The following is a 13,531-nucleotide window of genomic DNA, read 5'->3' as shown; positions in this document are numbered from 1 at the left end:
ATGAGGGAAGGTATTGGCCCTCTCTAGAAGGACAGGTTCTTAGTGTTTGTAAAAAGTGGTAATGTAAACTGGAAACAATTTTTTTAACCAGCTGATGGCAATTCTTGCATTGCTAATAAAATGGATTATTTTGTGTCTTTGTAGCCTGTACAGCACCCTGCTGGCTCACCACAAACTCCACATCAGAAACTTTGCTGCTGAAAGTTTTGTCTTTCTCATGAGAAAGGTAAGTGGGATGTTCTACTTTGGTGCTATCTTCATTTTGAGGTGGTTTTTGGATTCAGTGTGCAATATTAGGTTTTCTCCAGAGAAGGGTTAACAGGGCCTGAGCTGTCACGCAGCATGTCCCAAGTTGTCAAATTTTTGCCATTTTGTTGTTTTTTTTGTCATACTGAGAATGTCGTGCATTCTATGTCAGTAGTGGCAAATAGAGGCCTTGGCACTGTCTATTTAGAGATGTTAAACTAAATGTCTGTGGTTGATTTGTCTAAAATAACTAGTAATAGTAAGGTGATCCTTCAGAGGTGAGGCTTGAATTTGTACATACACATTTGACCACTGGCCTTTTCACAGATACTTAAAGGCCTTTGTAGAGCTGACATTCTTGTGATGTTTTTGCACTCCTGAAGATCACTGTATGTAACATTCCCAGGCAGATCAGCCAAAACCAGACATCATCCTTTCATGGAGCTAGGAAAGGGAGTGGGTTTTCTTCAGTCAAAACATACAAAAGCCAGGATTCCTTAGACTGGCTAGCAAGTTTGAATATCCTCATTTTTGTCCTAAGTTGAGAGACCTTAATAAAGCATGTTCATTTGATTGATAGTTTTTGGAAATTTCCAGATTTTCAAATTTTTAGATTTCTAAAGTTCAAATCCTCAGAAACTGAGGTGTTTAAAATACTGGACCAGAAGTCCCTGCAGTGTTCTCAGGTGTGGTTCTAGTTTTGGATGACTGGATTCTGTGTTCAGCTGATACACATTTCTTTCTCATCAGGTCAGGGACTTTTCGTTTCAGTTGTGGCCAGTTTAACAGTGCATTTATGCACATGTTTAAAATCATGACAAGAATAAAACCCATGTATTTCTGCTGCAGTGACCTCAGCAGAGCTGTGTATGTTCTGGGGCTGTGGGAGCTGTAGTAATTGAATAGCTGATCAAATTTCTTCTTTGAATTTCTTCATGTGGTCATAGAAATAATGGGTTTGAGCTGCTGTGGGAAGGCAGGACTAGGAGAATATGGTGCTGTGGAGCCTTTTGATTGCCTTTGTCCATCTGGCAGCTCTGAACAGAAGATTTTTTCTCCTTATGTTTTGTAGGTTTCTGATAAAAATGAACTCTTCAATTTAATGCTTCGTGACCTGGGAGAGCACCCTGAAAAGGTGGAAGGTGTAGGACAGCTGCTTTTTGAGATGTGCAAGGGTGTTCGAAATATGTTCCACTCTTGTGCACAGACGGTAAAGACCAGATTGCTCCTTTAACTGTTACTGTAACAGGCCCTAGGCAGTGCTCACTCAAATCATGGAGTGTTTCCTTATTCACCTCAGTGGATCCTTGGTGATAAGCATGTTGGTAATTACTTGGTAGGATATGACAACCTTCTAAGGTATTTTTTGAGCCAGGAATGTTGTTTTAAATAATTTCTTTGCAATATTCCTGTATGCTGAATCCTACTTCTTGCTGATATTTCAGATTTTAGATAATATCCTTTTTTTTTTTTTTCCCTGTAACCATTCTAGGAAGAACTGAGATCACCGGAATATTTTATGAATACATTGCACTAATTAGTTTTAGGATTGCTAGATTTATTTTCTAAGTGTAAGAACACAATATGTTCTTTTCCTGTGCAGGCTATGAAGTTAATTCTGTTGAAGCTGGGGCCTATGACTGAAGAAAAAATTGAACTACCATGGGTAGCTGTTGGAGAAGCCTTTGCTCAAATGATCAGATCAGCTGCAGTGCATATCCATAAGGAGCATTTTGATATTGTCTTTAAGTGCCTGGAGGTACACTGACTATTTTTCTTCTTACTGTTATTTTTTTTACATGAGTGACTTGAGAAAAAATTCAGCACTTATTGAGGAAAGTATATGTGTTTTATTGGACCAGAACTGGATTTTTTTCTGCTTTGGAAACATAAAATGCAGAGTCATGGGAGAAACTTCACCCTTCTTTTCTAACTTTAGAGTTACCCTGGTGGCTTTTTTGTGAGAAAGGAATTCTCTGTAGGTGAGACTTGGAATTCAGTCCTATGGCTGAGCAAGGATTGTTTATAAAGTCTGCCTTTGCACACTTTGCAGAACCCTTGCTGGAATGTAGTGCTTGTTTTATGTTGCTGAACTATTGGTGGTTCAGAACCACTTTAAGACAGTAAAAGGAAAGCTTTTTACCATACAGATCTTTTTAAAGGAAAGAGTTGAGTTAAACCTGAAAATCCAAGTTTGAACCTTGCAGCCAAGTACTGAAAATCAGAATGTTTTCGGTCTGGGTGTTCCTGCATTGTTGCTTGGGGGTTACACTCTGGTTTGAAGGAGCACAGCTGCGTGCTGTGGGCTGTGCTGTGTTGGGTCAGGATGATGTAGAATAATCAGCAGTGACACAACCTGGCAGTGTGTTTTACTTACCTGACGAATATTTAAAAATTTGCAAACATCTAATAGGGGGATTTGCTAAGGGGGATTGAAGCCTTTTGTAACTGACAGCAGACTGTGTCAGTTGTGCTCCTCAGAGGGATGAAATGGGAAACTGCAGGGAAATTGTTCACATGACCTTTTTGAGGGTACTCCTTCCAGCATGGATAAATAATTCCTACTGGTTCCTTCTTGAGACTGCTTTCCTGTGACTAACCAGTTTCCTAGAAAATCCTGTCCTGTTCCTGTGGCCTAATCCAATATGATAAGCAGTTTTTACCTGACTGTTGTTAGCTACAGATTTGTTTATCAGTGAATGTTTTGTATCCCTGAGGTTTCTTTGACTCAGCATCTGCAGTTGTTAAGAAATCTTGGGAATTTATGAAATCTTGGGTGACATATTTCCTTTTATTTTTAATGAGACTTTTTCTTTTGCTGTGGGAACTAGTGGATGCATGGGGATATAGAGTGAAGTATTCACATAGTCTGTGATAGCTGTCTAAATTGGGTTAAATTTGTTGGATTAAGGGTAGGGGTTTATATCATCTGGGCAGAAAGACATTAATGTAGAATGTACATTATATAAGTAATCTCTCAGCATCCACATTAGCAAAATGATATATAAAGTGTAAAAGTACCTAAATTCTGATAATTTCAGTGAAATCTAGGTCTTCCAAACCATTGTGGGTGTGGAGCCCAATATTTCTCTTTCCTACTTCGTATGTCAAGTGTTGGCATTTCTGGAGACCCTCATTTTTAGGAGTTCCTTGTGTTTCTGTCCAAGGAATCTGGGATATGTTTTTACCTAAGGGAAATTTCACAGTGTTTCTGCAGGGTTTAATTTGTGGAATATATATGACAGAGCCAACAATAGTTTGTTGGGCAGCTGAGATACTGATTCTTTAGAATGTCCCTCAGATAGCAGTAAGTGAAACAGTCTGTTCATTTATCTGAAACCTTTAATTTCCCTATTTTATTTAAACAGGAGTCACTCTTAGATTTGCAGAAGAAAATAACTAAGGACAACTGCTCTGTGGCTTCAGAGCAGGTGGAAAGAATTCTGCAGGCCTACCTGATCTTAGTGAAACATGCAAATGGATCTAAAATCTCACTTCCTGAAGATGTCTGTCAGGTATGTCAGACTGTCATTAGATGTGTCAGAGAAGTATCTGTTGAATATGGAAGAGGTGTGGTCAGCCAAAGCATTCATACACATTTCTGATGCATCACTGGGCTTAGGATTTGAGTTGAATGAACAGAGATACATATTTTGAGTATTTCTACCTCTCTGATTCTGTGAGATTTTACCTCTGTATTGTAATGCTAGCATAGCCCAACTTTAATTGAGCAATAAGGAAAATGGGCTATTGCTTCTAGAGTCTGTTCCTTCCACTCACTGTGCAGGAGACTCCCCCACCACCCCGTATCAGTGGTATAGAGCTGTCCTGCCAGATTCACATACATTTGACTCCATTAAGGTAGATTTAGGGCCTTCAGACTTCTTTGTGATTATTAGGATTTGTTTCTGTGGGCTGAAGCTTAGAGCTCTATGTCCTCCTGGTCCAGGGACTGCCCAGGCCATTCAGATCATATAATCATTATCTTCATGGACAAATATGAGTTCTCTCTTTTTCATTTCAGGTTTTAATAAAAATGTTACAAGCACCATATCTCTCATCATCTTGCTGCAAGATGCTGCTAAACACCATTTCTGCATTCCTGCTGGCTGAAAATGTTTTGTTGCCAGATTCTTTGACCAAGGAAGCTATTCAGAAGGTAACAAGGATTGCTGCTTATGCCAGAAATCCCAGACTTAAAATATTCTAGAGCAGGGTGATTTCTGGACATTCTATTTCAGCCTGGGAAACATGCTATGTTTCCTTTAGCCTTTTGCACAGATAATGAAGAAGTTGCCCAATGCCTTAAATAAAGTCTGATGAGGTTTTGGGATTACCTGACAGTCTAGCACAGGCTGTCAGTACAGCAATGCCACCATGGCAGACATCATTGCAATGAAATCCAGGCTCTGATCAAACATCTATAACCCTTGTAGAGAAAGGAAGGCAGTGAAGGAATATGTCCTGCCTATGGTGATGAAGCAGATCATTGAGTCAAAGTTAGTGAAAAAAAAGACTTTTTTCATTAAGTTCCAAAGCATTTAATAAGCATGCCTTAACCTCATGAACAAGGTTCACACAATTGCAGTTTTGATTCAGAAAGTACAGGGGTAAGCATATTTCAGTACTGCCTTTGCTCCTGGAACGTTGACACAGTTAGCTGCATACATTCCTATCAAAGGTAGTGTTGCAAAGATTAATGGGAGATTATACTATGGAGTCTTATTCTTTAGTTTTCCTGTTACAGCACATTATAATTTTGCAATTAACAGTGTGGACCATAGTTACAGTGTGTGTGTGTGAAAACAATATTTGAAATAAAAATGTCACGCAATTTACAGTGGGAAAGCAAGACTTGCAATTGTTTAAAAAAGATCAGATTTCATCTGGTCTTCAGTGTTGACTTGTGCTGAAGTAAGATTGGTTCAGCCTGTGGCATGAGGCCAGTTTTGCTCAGGAGACTTCTTCAAACATTTGAGGATACTTGTGTGGGCTTTTTTTGTTGAACTGGAGGAGGCTTAAAGCTGTCCTTTCGTTCTGAAGGGTCTGGGAAACAGAGATCTGGGTGTGTAGTTTATCTTGGCATTGAGAAGTACTGATCCTGAGTATCTCAAAGGCCTGTCCCTGTTTTGGATCCTTCAAAATCACAGAAGATTGCTGTGCCCATGAGGTAGTAAACTTTTTGCAACCTGCTACTCAGAAAAAAAACTGAGTTGAAATGTGCTTTGGGCCTAAGCTTTTTCCTATCAGTTAGTATGTCTGTGCTGCAGTCCTAGCACTTTCAACTTATATTTTCCATATCACACTGAAGAGATATCTCAGTTGTCTTTGCACAGAGGATCCAGCAGTGTTTGTCAAAAAGGGTTGTGTCAGTAGGGTTCGTTAAAAAGGACTGTGCATTTCTGTACCTGAATTGTCACTTGGAAACAATGCTGCTCTGTGTGCTGGAATTAGCAAAAGTGCCAGGCAGAGTATCTCAGTGTTCAAAGCATACTTAATTTGTTTACCAGAAAAAATGTCCCATGGGTAGTGAAAAGCTGACTATGAAATGTCACTCATTCTGCAACCTTTCACTTGCATCATGCAGGTATTTGCAAGTAGATTTGAACGACGTTTTCTTTTGGACTTCTCTGAAGCAATGTTCACAATGAAGCAATTTGAGAGGGTAGGTGGAAGTGATTGTGCATTATGTTTATTTTTGTTGCTAAAGGGAACAACTGGATAATCTACAGTGTATTCACCTGCCTTGTATGCTGAAGGATTGTTGGGTATTGACATGATGTTTATTTAAACTTCTGGCACGATCTGATAAGAAGGAAAGAGGTTACTTGTGCTATTGTGTTAAAGTTATGTAAGGGTTCTCATAGTTGGAGAAGGTGATAGGTATCTGTTCACAAAAAGAAGCTTGTCTGTGGGGATTTAAGAGTTGTGTTATGGACGGGAGGAAGAGAATGAGTTCTGGAGAAACTAAGTGTAAATGAAGAATAAGCCCTATAACTTGGGAGGAATCAAGTTAATTAAATGGAGTGAGAGGTGAAAGCCAAGTCAAGGATCTGGAATATCCTGATAAGACTGGATTTGGTAGAAAATGAGCTTTTGCATTAAATTACCTTCTCTGCTGGGATAGGAAAATGTCTGTGTGCTGGTGTCTAGTGGCACCAGAACTGATAAGTCCAATGCTTTGCTGGCTCATTTTTGAGTATTTGGATTTCCCTGTGGTTGCTGTTGTGGGTTTTTTTGTGGATTTGATGATGATTAAAGAGACTTTCCAATCTTTGACTTTTTAACCTTTGTTGTTTTGTTTTTTTTTTTGTCTCCAGCATTTTCTCCCATGCTTTCTAGAATACATTGAACATTGCTTCGCTGGCACAGATGCTGTCACAAAGGACGAGGCTGTGGCAATTCTGGCTAAACTCATTTTGGTGAAAGCAGAGCCTCCTACCATTGGTTCAATGGCATTTGAAAAGTATCCTCTTGTTTTCACCGGTGTATCTGTCAGGTGAGACTTTTCAAGTTTAGCTAACACTAGATACGTCTGTGTGGCTCTTGGCCTGAAGGCAGTGCCTTCAATAAAAGTTGCCCTCTGGTATTTGCTGGAGTTGCATAAATGTCAGCATTGCTGGCAGATTTGCAAAGCAAGTGGTATAGTAGGATATCACTTTCCTTTTTGAAATTATGTGAGAGGAGATGCTGCTTTGGAAGGGTGGTTGCTAATACGCAGAGTGTTGTGGTGCATGTGTGATGGGGTTCTGTTACACCATCATGCAAACTGCATCCCTTGGCAGTTAATCTTTGTAGTGAGTGCAGCAGTTCAGCTTCTCACCATTACTAACCCCCTGCCTGTGCTCCAGCTTTTTTCCCTGTATGCATATGTCTTGTCCAGGAGCTTTCTTGGCAGCAGTACTAAAGTCTTGCCATAGAGCACAGCTGGATATCAAAGGACATGTAATTAATCCAGAAGCAGCACTGTGCTGGCACAGCTTGAGTGCTTTTAGTTGCAAACCTAGCTTGGTTGCAGTGAAGTGGTTGCTTTCCCCAGAGCCTCTTTGGAAAAATTAGGGGTAACCACTGAAGCACAGAATGACCCATTGCTAATCTAATGATAGTGATTTTTCTAGTAACTCTAACTCGGCCAATTCAAAACTTTTGACTTTGTATTGCCTTTTATGTAATATATTATTTTTCCTTAAAGCAGTCTACTCTGTGTGGCCTTTTCCTATTTTTATTTAATAATAGTGGAAGCATTAAGGTTTCAGGAACAGAAGGTTGAGTCAAAATGCTTAAATTTGGTTTTCTTTCCTTGTTTCCTTTGTTTCTTGGTCTATTTTTTCAGTGGTTTGGAGTATAGAGCTGCAAGGACCTTGGTCCTGCTTGGACTTTCTTTTGTGTTCTTGCAATGTCAGTAGTCTAAATTACGCCAGGAGACATCTCAAGAATTGCATACCCTGTCTCCTACCTAGTTTTTAAATATTCCAATTCTGGAGATATCTGAGCTGCCTCTGGCATTCTGTGCCAGTACTTTATCTTTATACTTATGCAGGTGGTTTTTGATTTATTTGGGTTTTTTGGCTTTTGGTTTTTTTGTCGGGTTGTTAGGGGCTTTTTCCCTGGTCCTCAGTGTATAACTTAAACCTTCTTTATGGCAGTTTAAGTCCCTTGCTGCTTATCTTATCTGCTGGAAACATAAAGAGCAGAACATTCTTACTCTTTGCATCAAGCTTTTGCAAATAGCAGGCTTTCATCATCAGACATGTCTGAGATCTTCTTTCTCTGGACCAACAGTCCTAATTCCTTGAAGTTTATTTCATAAATGTTTTTTCTGAAGCCTCTAATGAGTCTTACCGTTGCTTTTTATGAGCTTCTGTATTTCTTGAAGGGTGAAGCCAATACAGCCTTCTGACTGTGATCTTGGAAGCACTGGGTGGAATGGAAAGATTGCTGTGCACAGTGGGAGGGACTCCTGTTGATATGTTCCAGTATGGTGTCAACCCTTTCTGCCTGTAAATAGGCTAGTTGATTTGGGCTCACCTTGTGGTTCCATTTAAGTCCCAAAACTTTTGCCTCACTGATTGTTTTCTGTCATCCATCTATATCGATGTTATCATGGTTTATTAACAACAGTTGTAGGGATGACTCTCAGGTGTTCCTGGAGTCTGTATGTCCCAGTTGTGAGGGTGTCCAACTGAGAACTAATGTCTTTCTTCTAGAAATGTTATTTGAACTTGAAACAAGGAGCTGACATTTCTTGTGAGCCACGTTTTGTGCTCTTCAGCATAACTAGATGATGTTTTGTGCAGTAGAGGACACTGAAAAGAAAAAAATCCCTTGTGCTCTGCAAGCCCTTTTTGCTAGAAGTAGACAACATGATTTTGAATATCATAGGAGCAAAAGGAACAATCTCTGATATGCAGTGGTGGACTACTAAAAAGTTTGGTTTTATTTTTAGCTCAAATACAAGGCAACAGACAAGTAAAAGACAAGGCGAAAAGGCAGAAATTCCAGTGTTGGATCATGTACTGTCTTTAATGCATTTACCAGAGAAGGAAGACATCACTGACCTTTCACAGTCTTGGGTTGCCTTGGTTGTACTGCCACATATTAGGTAAGGGATATTCTAAGGTACTATTGTCATGTATTTCAGTAATACTATCTACTTTATTACTGCCTATGAGCTCTCTTTCTGTAAGAAATCACTTTACTAAGGAAAGGACAGTAATTGCTAGTGCTAGGCTCAGGAAACTGGGGTTAGAAGACAAAAACAAGCACTGCATAGAAGTACCATGAGTCAACAGTAAAGACAGGAATAGAATATCAGCTTCTTGATTGCCTACTCACTAAATTTGGTGCTTTAGTATATAGAGATGTTCTTGACACATTTCAGTTTGTGTGTTTTAAGTACTATCCTCTCTCAACAGTATTTTTTCAGTAATTATTGAAGGACTAGTTAGAAAGAAGATGTGGTGAATGCTACAACTTAAATAGTGAAGCAGAAACAGCAAATACGTTTTGGTGCTGTTTTCAAACTTGGAATGAGCTACCTGTAATTTAATAGAGATAAATGTGATAGAAAGCTTTTTTACATAGGTGTCAGTGTAACAGTGTAAACAGAAATAAAATTATTTTTCCTCACATTATTTTGAACAGACCAATGAACAAGGACCACATTCTGCCTCATGTGACAGGTTTTATAGACTCTCTCTTCACAGCCATTGACAAAGGAAGCCTCTGCAAAGGTCAGTTACAGTTCCTTCCTGTTTATTTGCTTTTTGTTGATATTTTAAAAAATAAAAGCAGTTTTCTGGTTGCACAAAGCATGAAAATGAATAGCATTGTACCCAAAATTACTTACTAGCGTGACTAAAGCTAGAAGAGCAAAGCCTGTGAGGAAGCAACTTCCAGGAAACAATTCTGCTTTTGCTGTTCATAATAATGGTGGGGTGGCAGATGTCCTGCATAGAGGAGGACAGAGGTAATGGGGAAGGAAAAGAAGAAAATGAGAAACAGACGAAGGACATCTATCTAAACCAAACGCAGGCTGAAGCTGTCAAGTGAAGGAGAGACTATTGACTCATAAGCTCCAAGCCTAAAGTGCAAAGTTTAGGACATCACCATCTGTCACTAAATAGCTACACATTGATAACAGCTGTAAACTCAATCTAGCACACTCCAATTAAATGCCATTATCTCAAACCTTTTGAGCTCCATGCTGGGTGCCAAAAAAGACTGTTGTTGACTGTTTAAGCCCCACACAGCTGCTCACCTGCTCACACTTGCCCAGTGGGATGGGGCAGAGAATCAGAATAGCAAAAGTGCGAAACTTTGTGGACTGAGATGAAGGCAGCTTAATAAGTAAAGCAAAACAAGGAATTCATTTACCACTTCCCATGTGTGGGCGGGAAACCTCCAAGAAAGCAGAGCTCTGCCATGCTTAATGGTGACTTGGGAAGACAAACACCATCACTCTGAACATTCCCCATTTTGTCTGCTGAGCATGACACTTGGTCTGAAATATCCCTTTGGTCAGTTGGAGTCAGCTGCCCTGGATGTGTTCCCTCCTAACTCCTTGTGTACTAAGAGCCCACTCACTAGTGGGCTGGTGTGAAAAGCAAAAACGTCCTTGATGCTTTGTGAGTGCTGCACACTGATAACAAAAACATCCCTGTGTTGTCAGCACTATTTTCAGGACACCCAAGGCAGAGCCTCATACCAACTTCTGGCAGAAACTCAGTTCTATCCCAGCCAAAACCAGCACATTCTCTGCCTTTTATTCAATACCATTTGTGTCACGCTCGGGTACCACGCTCTCCAATACAACCTCATTATCCACCCCTTCCCCTCCTATCCTTTCATACAATATCATTCCCTTAGTCTGTGGACCACCCCTGTAAAATGTTCCGTTTTTTGATGTTCAGTATCCACTGAGTTCATTTAGTCCATGAATCTGGGCTCCATCTGTTACAGTGGTTACTCAGAACAGGAGAGTTGATGTCTTGTGTGGAATTGTTTGCCACCAGAGTCAGGTCATGTTAATTCACTGCTGCGCTTGCACTGCTTCTTGTAAAGCTTGTCCTCTGCTGGTTTGGGTGGATCCTGCTATAGTAATTCCTACAACATGCAACTTAAAACTACAGCATGCAATTGAAATAGGTTACAACAATTTAAAGTTATACTTGTTACAGTCTCCACCCCAGTGCCTTTGGTCCAGGCCACAGGGCTTAACATTGCAGTGAGCTCTTCCCCTTGCCCCTGCTTGGGTTTGGACTTACCCAAAGTCTTGTTAGGGCAGTACCTGCTCCAAGTGGAGTTTTACCTATGAGTCCCAGTTTCTCCTGGAGTATACCAGCTGTGGTGTAGACTTACCCATTACCACAGGTGCTTTGGGGTGCACCTGTTCCAGGGCAGCTTTATCTATGGGCCACAGTGCCTTCAGAGATATACCTGCTCCAAATGTGGCCTTACACATGACTGTTCTCCCTCAGGAGTGTACCTGCTCTGTTCTGGACTTGGCTGTGGCCACACACATTGAGGTGCTGCAGCATGACCTCGTGCATAGCTGCTGATGATTCATGGTGCATAGCTGCTGCAGCATGGACTTACCCACAGGCACAGATGCTTCAGATGTACTTTCTCCAGCATGGACTCACCCTTGGGTCACAATTCCTTCAGAGTTACACCTGCTGCAGCATAGATGTAACTAAAGCCACAGTACCTTTGAGATGAACTTAACCACAGCCACAGATGCTTTGGGGTGTCCTGCTCCTGTGTGGACTTGTCCACAGGTCACAGTCCAATTGACTCAAGTTTGCACTGGAGTTCCAGCTTGGCTGGTACAACAGGACAAAAAGAGCAGCACTGCCTTGGCCACCTGCCCACCTGGGTGCATTTCCATGGCTGTTATCAAAATGTTCCCAGGTACAGCAGAGAAGGATGATAAGCAGTATAGCACTACAGCTGTGAAAGCAAAAAGCAGTCAGGAATGATGAGTGGCTGCTAATGTACAGTGAGACAAGCAAGCCCAATGGCAGGCACAGAAGATTGCCAATTAATAGCTGAACAGCAATAAGAGCTATTAATCAGGGTTCAATCTAGCACGTTGCAATCAAATCTGTCATTATCTCTAACCACATGCGAGCCACATGTTGAGTGCCAGAAAGGACTGTTGTATCTTAACCTCAGCCAGCAACTAAGCCTCACATAGCTGCTTGCTTACTCAGCAGGGATGAGGGGAACACCAGCAGTGTAAAAGGGAGAAAAACCCATGGGTTGAGATACAGATACTTTAAGAGGTAAAGCAAAAGCCATGCATGCAGGTGAAGCAAAACAAAGAATTCATTCGCCACTTCCCAAGGGCACGTGTTCAGCTATCCCCAGAAAAGCAGGGCTCCATCACTCACAACAGTTACTTGGAAAGGCAAATGCCATGTCTTCTTATTCTCCCTGTTTTAAATGCTGAGCATGGTGCCTTACGATACAGGATATCTCTTTGGTCAGTGGGGTCAGCAGTCCCAGCTGTGTTCCACTGGTTTTGGCTGGGGTAGAGTTAGTTTTCATCACACTGGCTGTGTTCTGGATTTGTGCTGAATACAAGCTAGATAATACAGAGATATTTTTGGTACTGCTAAGCCTACTGCTGCTGCCAAGGCCTTTTCTGCTTCTTGTGCTGCCATGCTGACAAGGAGGCTAAGGGTACATGGCAGGCTGGGAGGAGGCACAGTCAGGACAGGTGACCCCAGCTGATGAAAGGGACACTCCAGAACTTGCCACTTCATGCTCAGTATATAAATTGTGGGGAAGAAGGAGGAAGAGAGGGGATGTTTGAAGTGATGGCACTTGTCTTCCCAAGTCACTACTCTATGTGATGGGGCCCTGCTCTCCTGGAGATGGATGAACACCTGCCTGCCCATGGGAAGCAGGTCCTTGTTCTGTTTTGCTTGTGTACATGGCTTTTTTGCTTTATCTTAACCCACAAGTTTTCTAGCTTTTACCCTTCTGATTCGCTCCCTGATCCTGCTGGTGGGGGAGTGGGCAGGCAGCTGCAGGGGGTTTGGAGGCTGGCTGGAGTTAAATGACAGCACCCCTCCCAATGCCTTGTGTACCCCCAGCCTCCCGACTGGTGGAATGGGATGAGAAGCAGGAAAGGAGCAGGAAAGCCCTGGGTGCTGTGTGAGTGCTGCTCATCAGTGACAGAAACATCCTGTTATCAACAGTTCCCAGCACAAATCTAAAACATAGCTCCATACTAGCTACTATGAAGAAAATTGCCTCTATCCCTGCCAAAACCAGCCCACCATCTCTGACCCAAGTGACACCACCAATTCTTAATCCTGCATCTTTTCTCCAGGAATAGATGGTCACTGGTTGTATTCCCTCTTTGGCCAGGTAAAAAAAAAAAAATAACTGAGCCTGCACAGAGCAGGGCAGTTGTTACTGAGAGAGCAAGAAAGTATTTGGCCTTGTGACAAACCATAAACAAGTTTTGGAATGCCCCAGGTTGAGTGTTTATTGTTCCTTTGTTTGTAAGGGGTGTCTGTCATTTTCCATTTATAATATCTTAATATTCCTAAACATACCCACCAGTCAGCTCTGTTGCCTTTTCTTCTTTAAAGAAGCTTTGTCAAGCATGGCCCTTTTTGATTTAGGTCTTTCTTTTTTCATATTTGCGGGTTTTTCATGCTGTCATGATTGTTTTATTGGTAATGTACTTAGCCTAAAAAAGGAATATCTAAAAATTCTTTCCTTGTGCCTCATCTTTGCTGGGTAGTAGCAGCTCTGCTCAGGCTCTGTG

General features: G+C 41.3%; 1 protein-coding gene across 1 annotated transcript in view; it reads left to right on the top strand.

The window, feature by feature from the left end:
* The window catches only part of UTP20 (UTP20 small subunit processome component), a 63,987-nt gene that overhangs the window by 4,487 nt on the left and 45,969 nt on the right, over nucleotides 1-13,531 (top strand). The window contains exons 6-14 of the mRNA XM_086885803.1: nucleotides 145-226; nucleotides 1,319-1,456; nucleotides 1,850-2,005; nucleotides 3,615-3,761; nucleotides 4,271-4,405; nucleotides 5,834-5,911; nucleotides 6,567-6,745; nucleotides 8,693-8,848; nucleotides 9,391-9,479. Of these exons, the coding sequence (XP_086741929.1) occupies nucleotides 145-226; nucleotides 1,319-1,456; nucleotides 1,850-2,005; nucleotides 3,615-3,761; nucleotides 4,271-4,405; nucleotides 5,834-5,911; nucleotides 6,567-6,745; nucleotides 8,693-8,848; nucleotides 9,391-9,479 (1,160 nt within the window). The remainder of the gene's footprint in view (nucleotides 1-144; nucleotides 227-1,318; nucleotides 1,457-1,849; nucleotides 2,006-3,614; nucleotides 3,762-4,270; nucleotides 4,406-5,833; nucleotides 5,912-6,566; nucleotides 6,746-8,692; nucleotides 8,849-9,390; nucleotides 9,480-13,531) is intronic.

This window comes from Cyanistes caeruleus, chromosome 4 (genome assembly GCF_971803275.1).
Source record: "Cyanistes caeruleus chromosome 4, bCyaCae1.hap1.1, whole genome shotgun sequence".
In the NCBI taxonomy this organism is placed as follows: domain Eukaryota; kingdom Metazoa; phylum Chordata; class Aves; order Passeriformes; family Paridae; genus Cyanistes; species Cyanistes caeruleus.
Note: the sequence above shows the minus strand (reverse complement) of the source record. Positions and strands in the feature narration are given on the sequence as shown.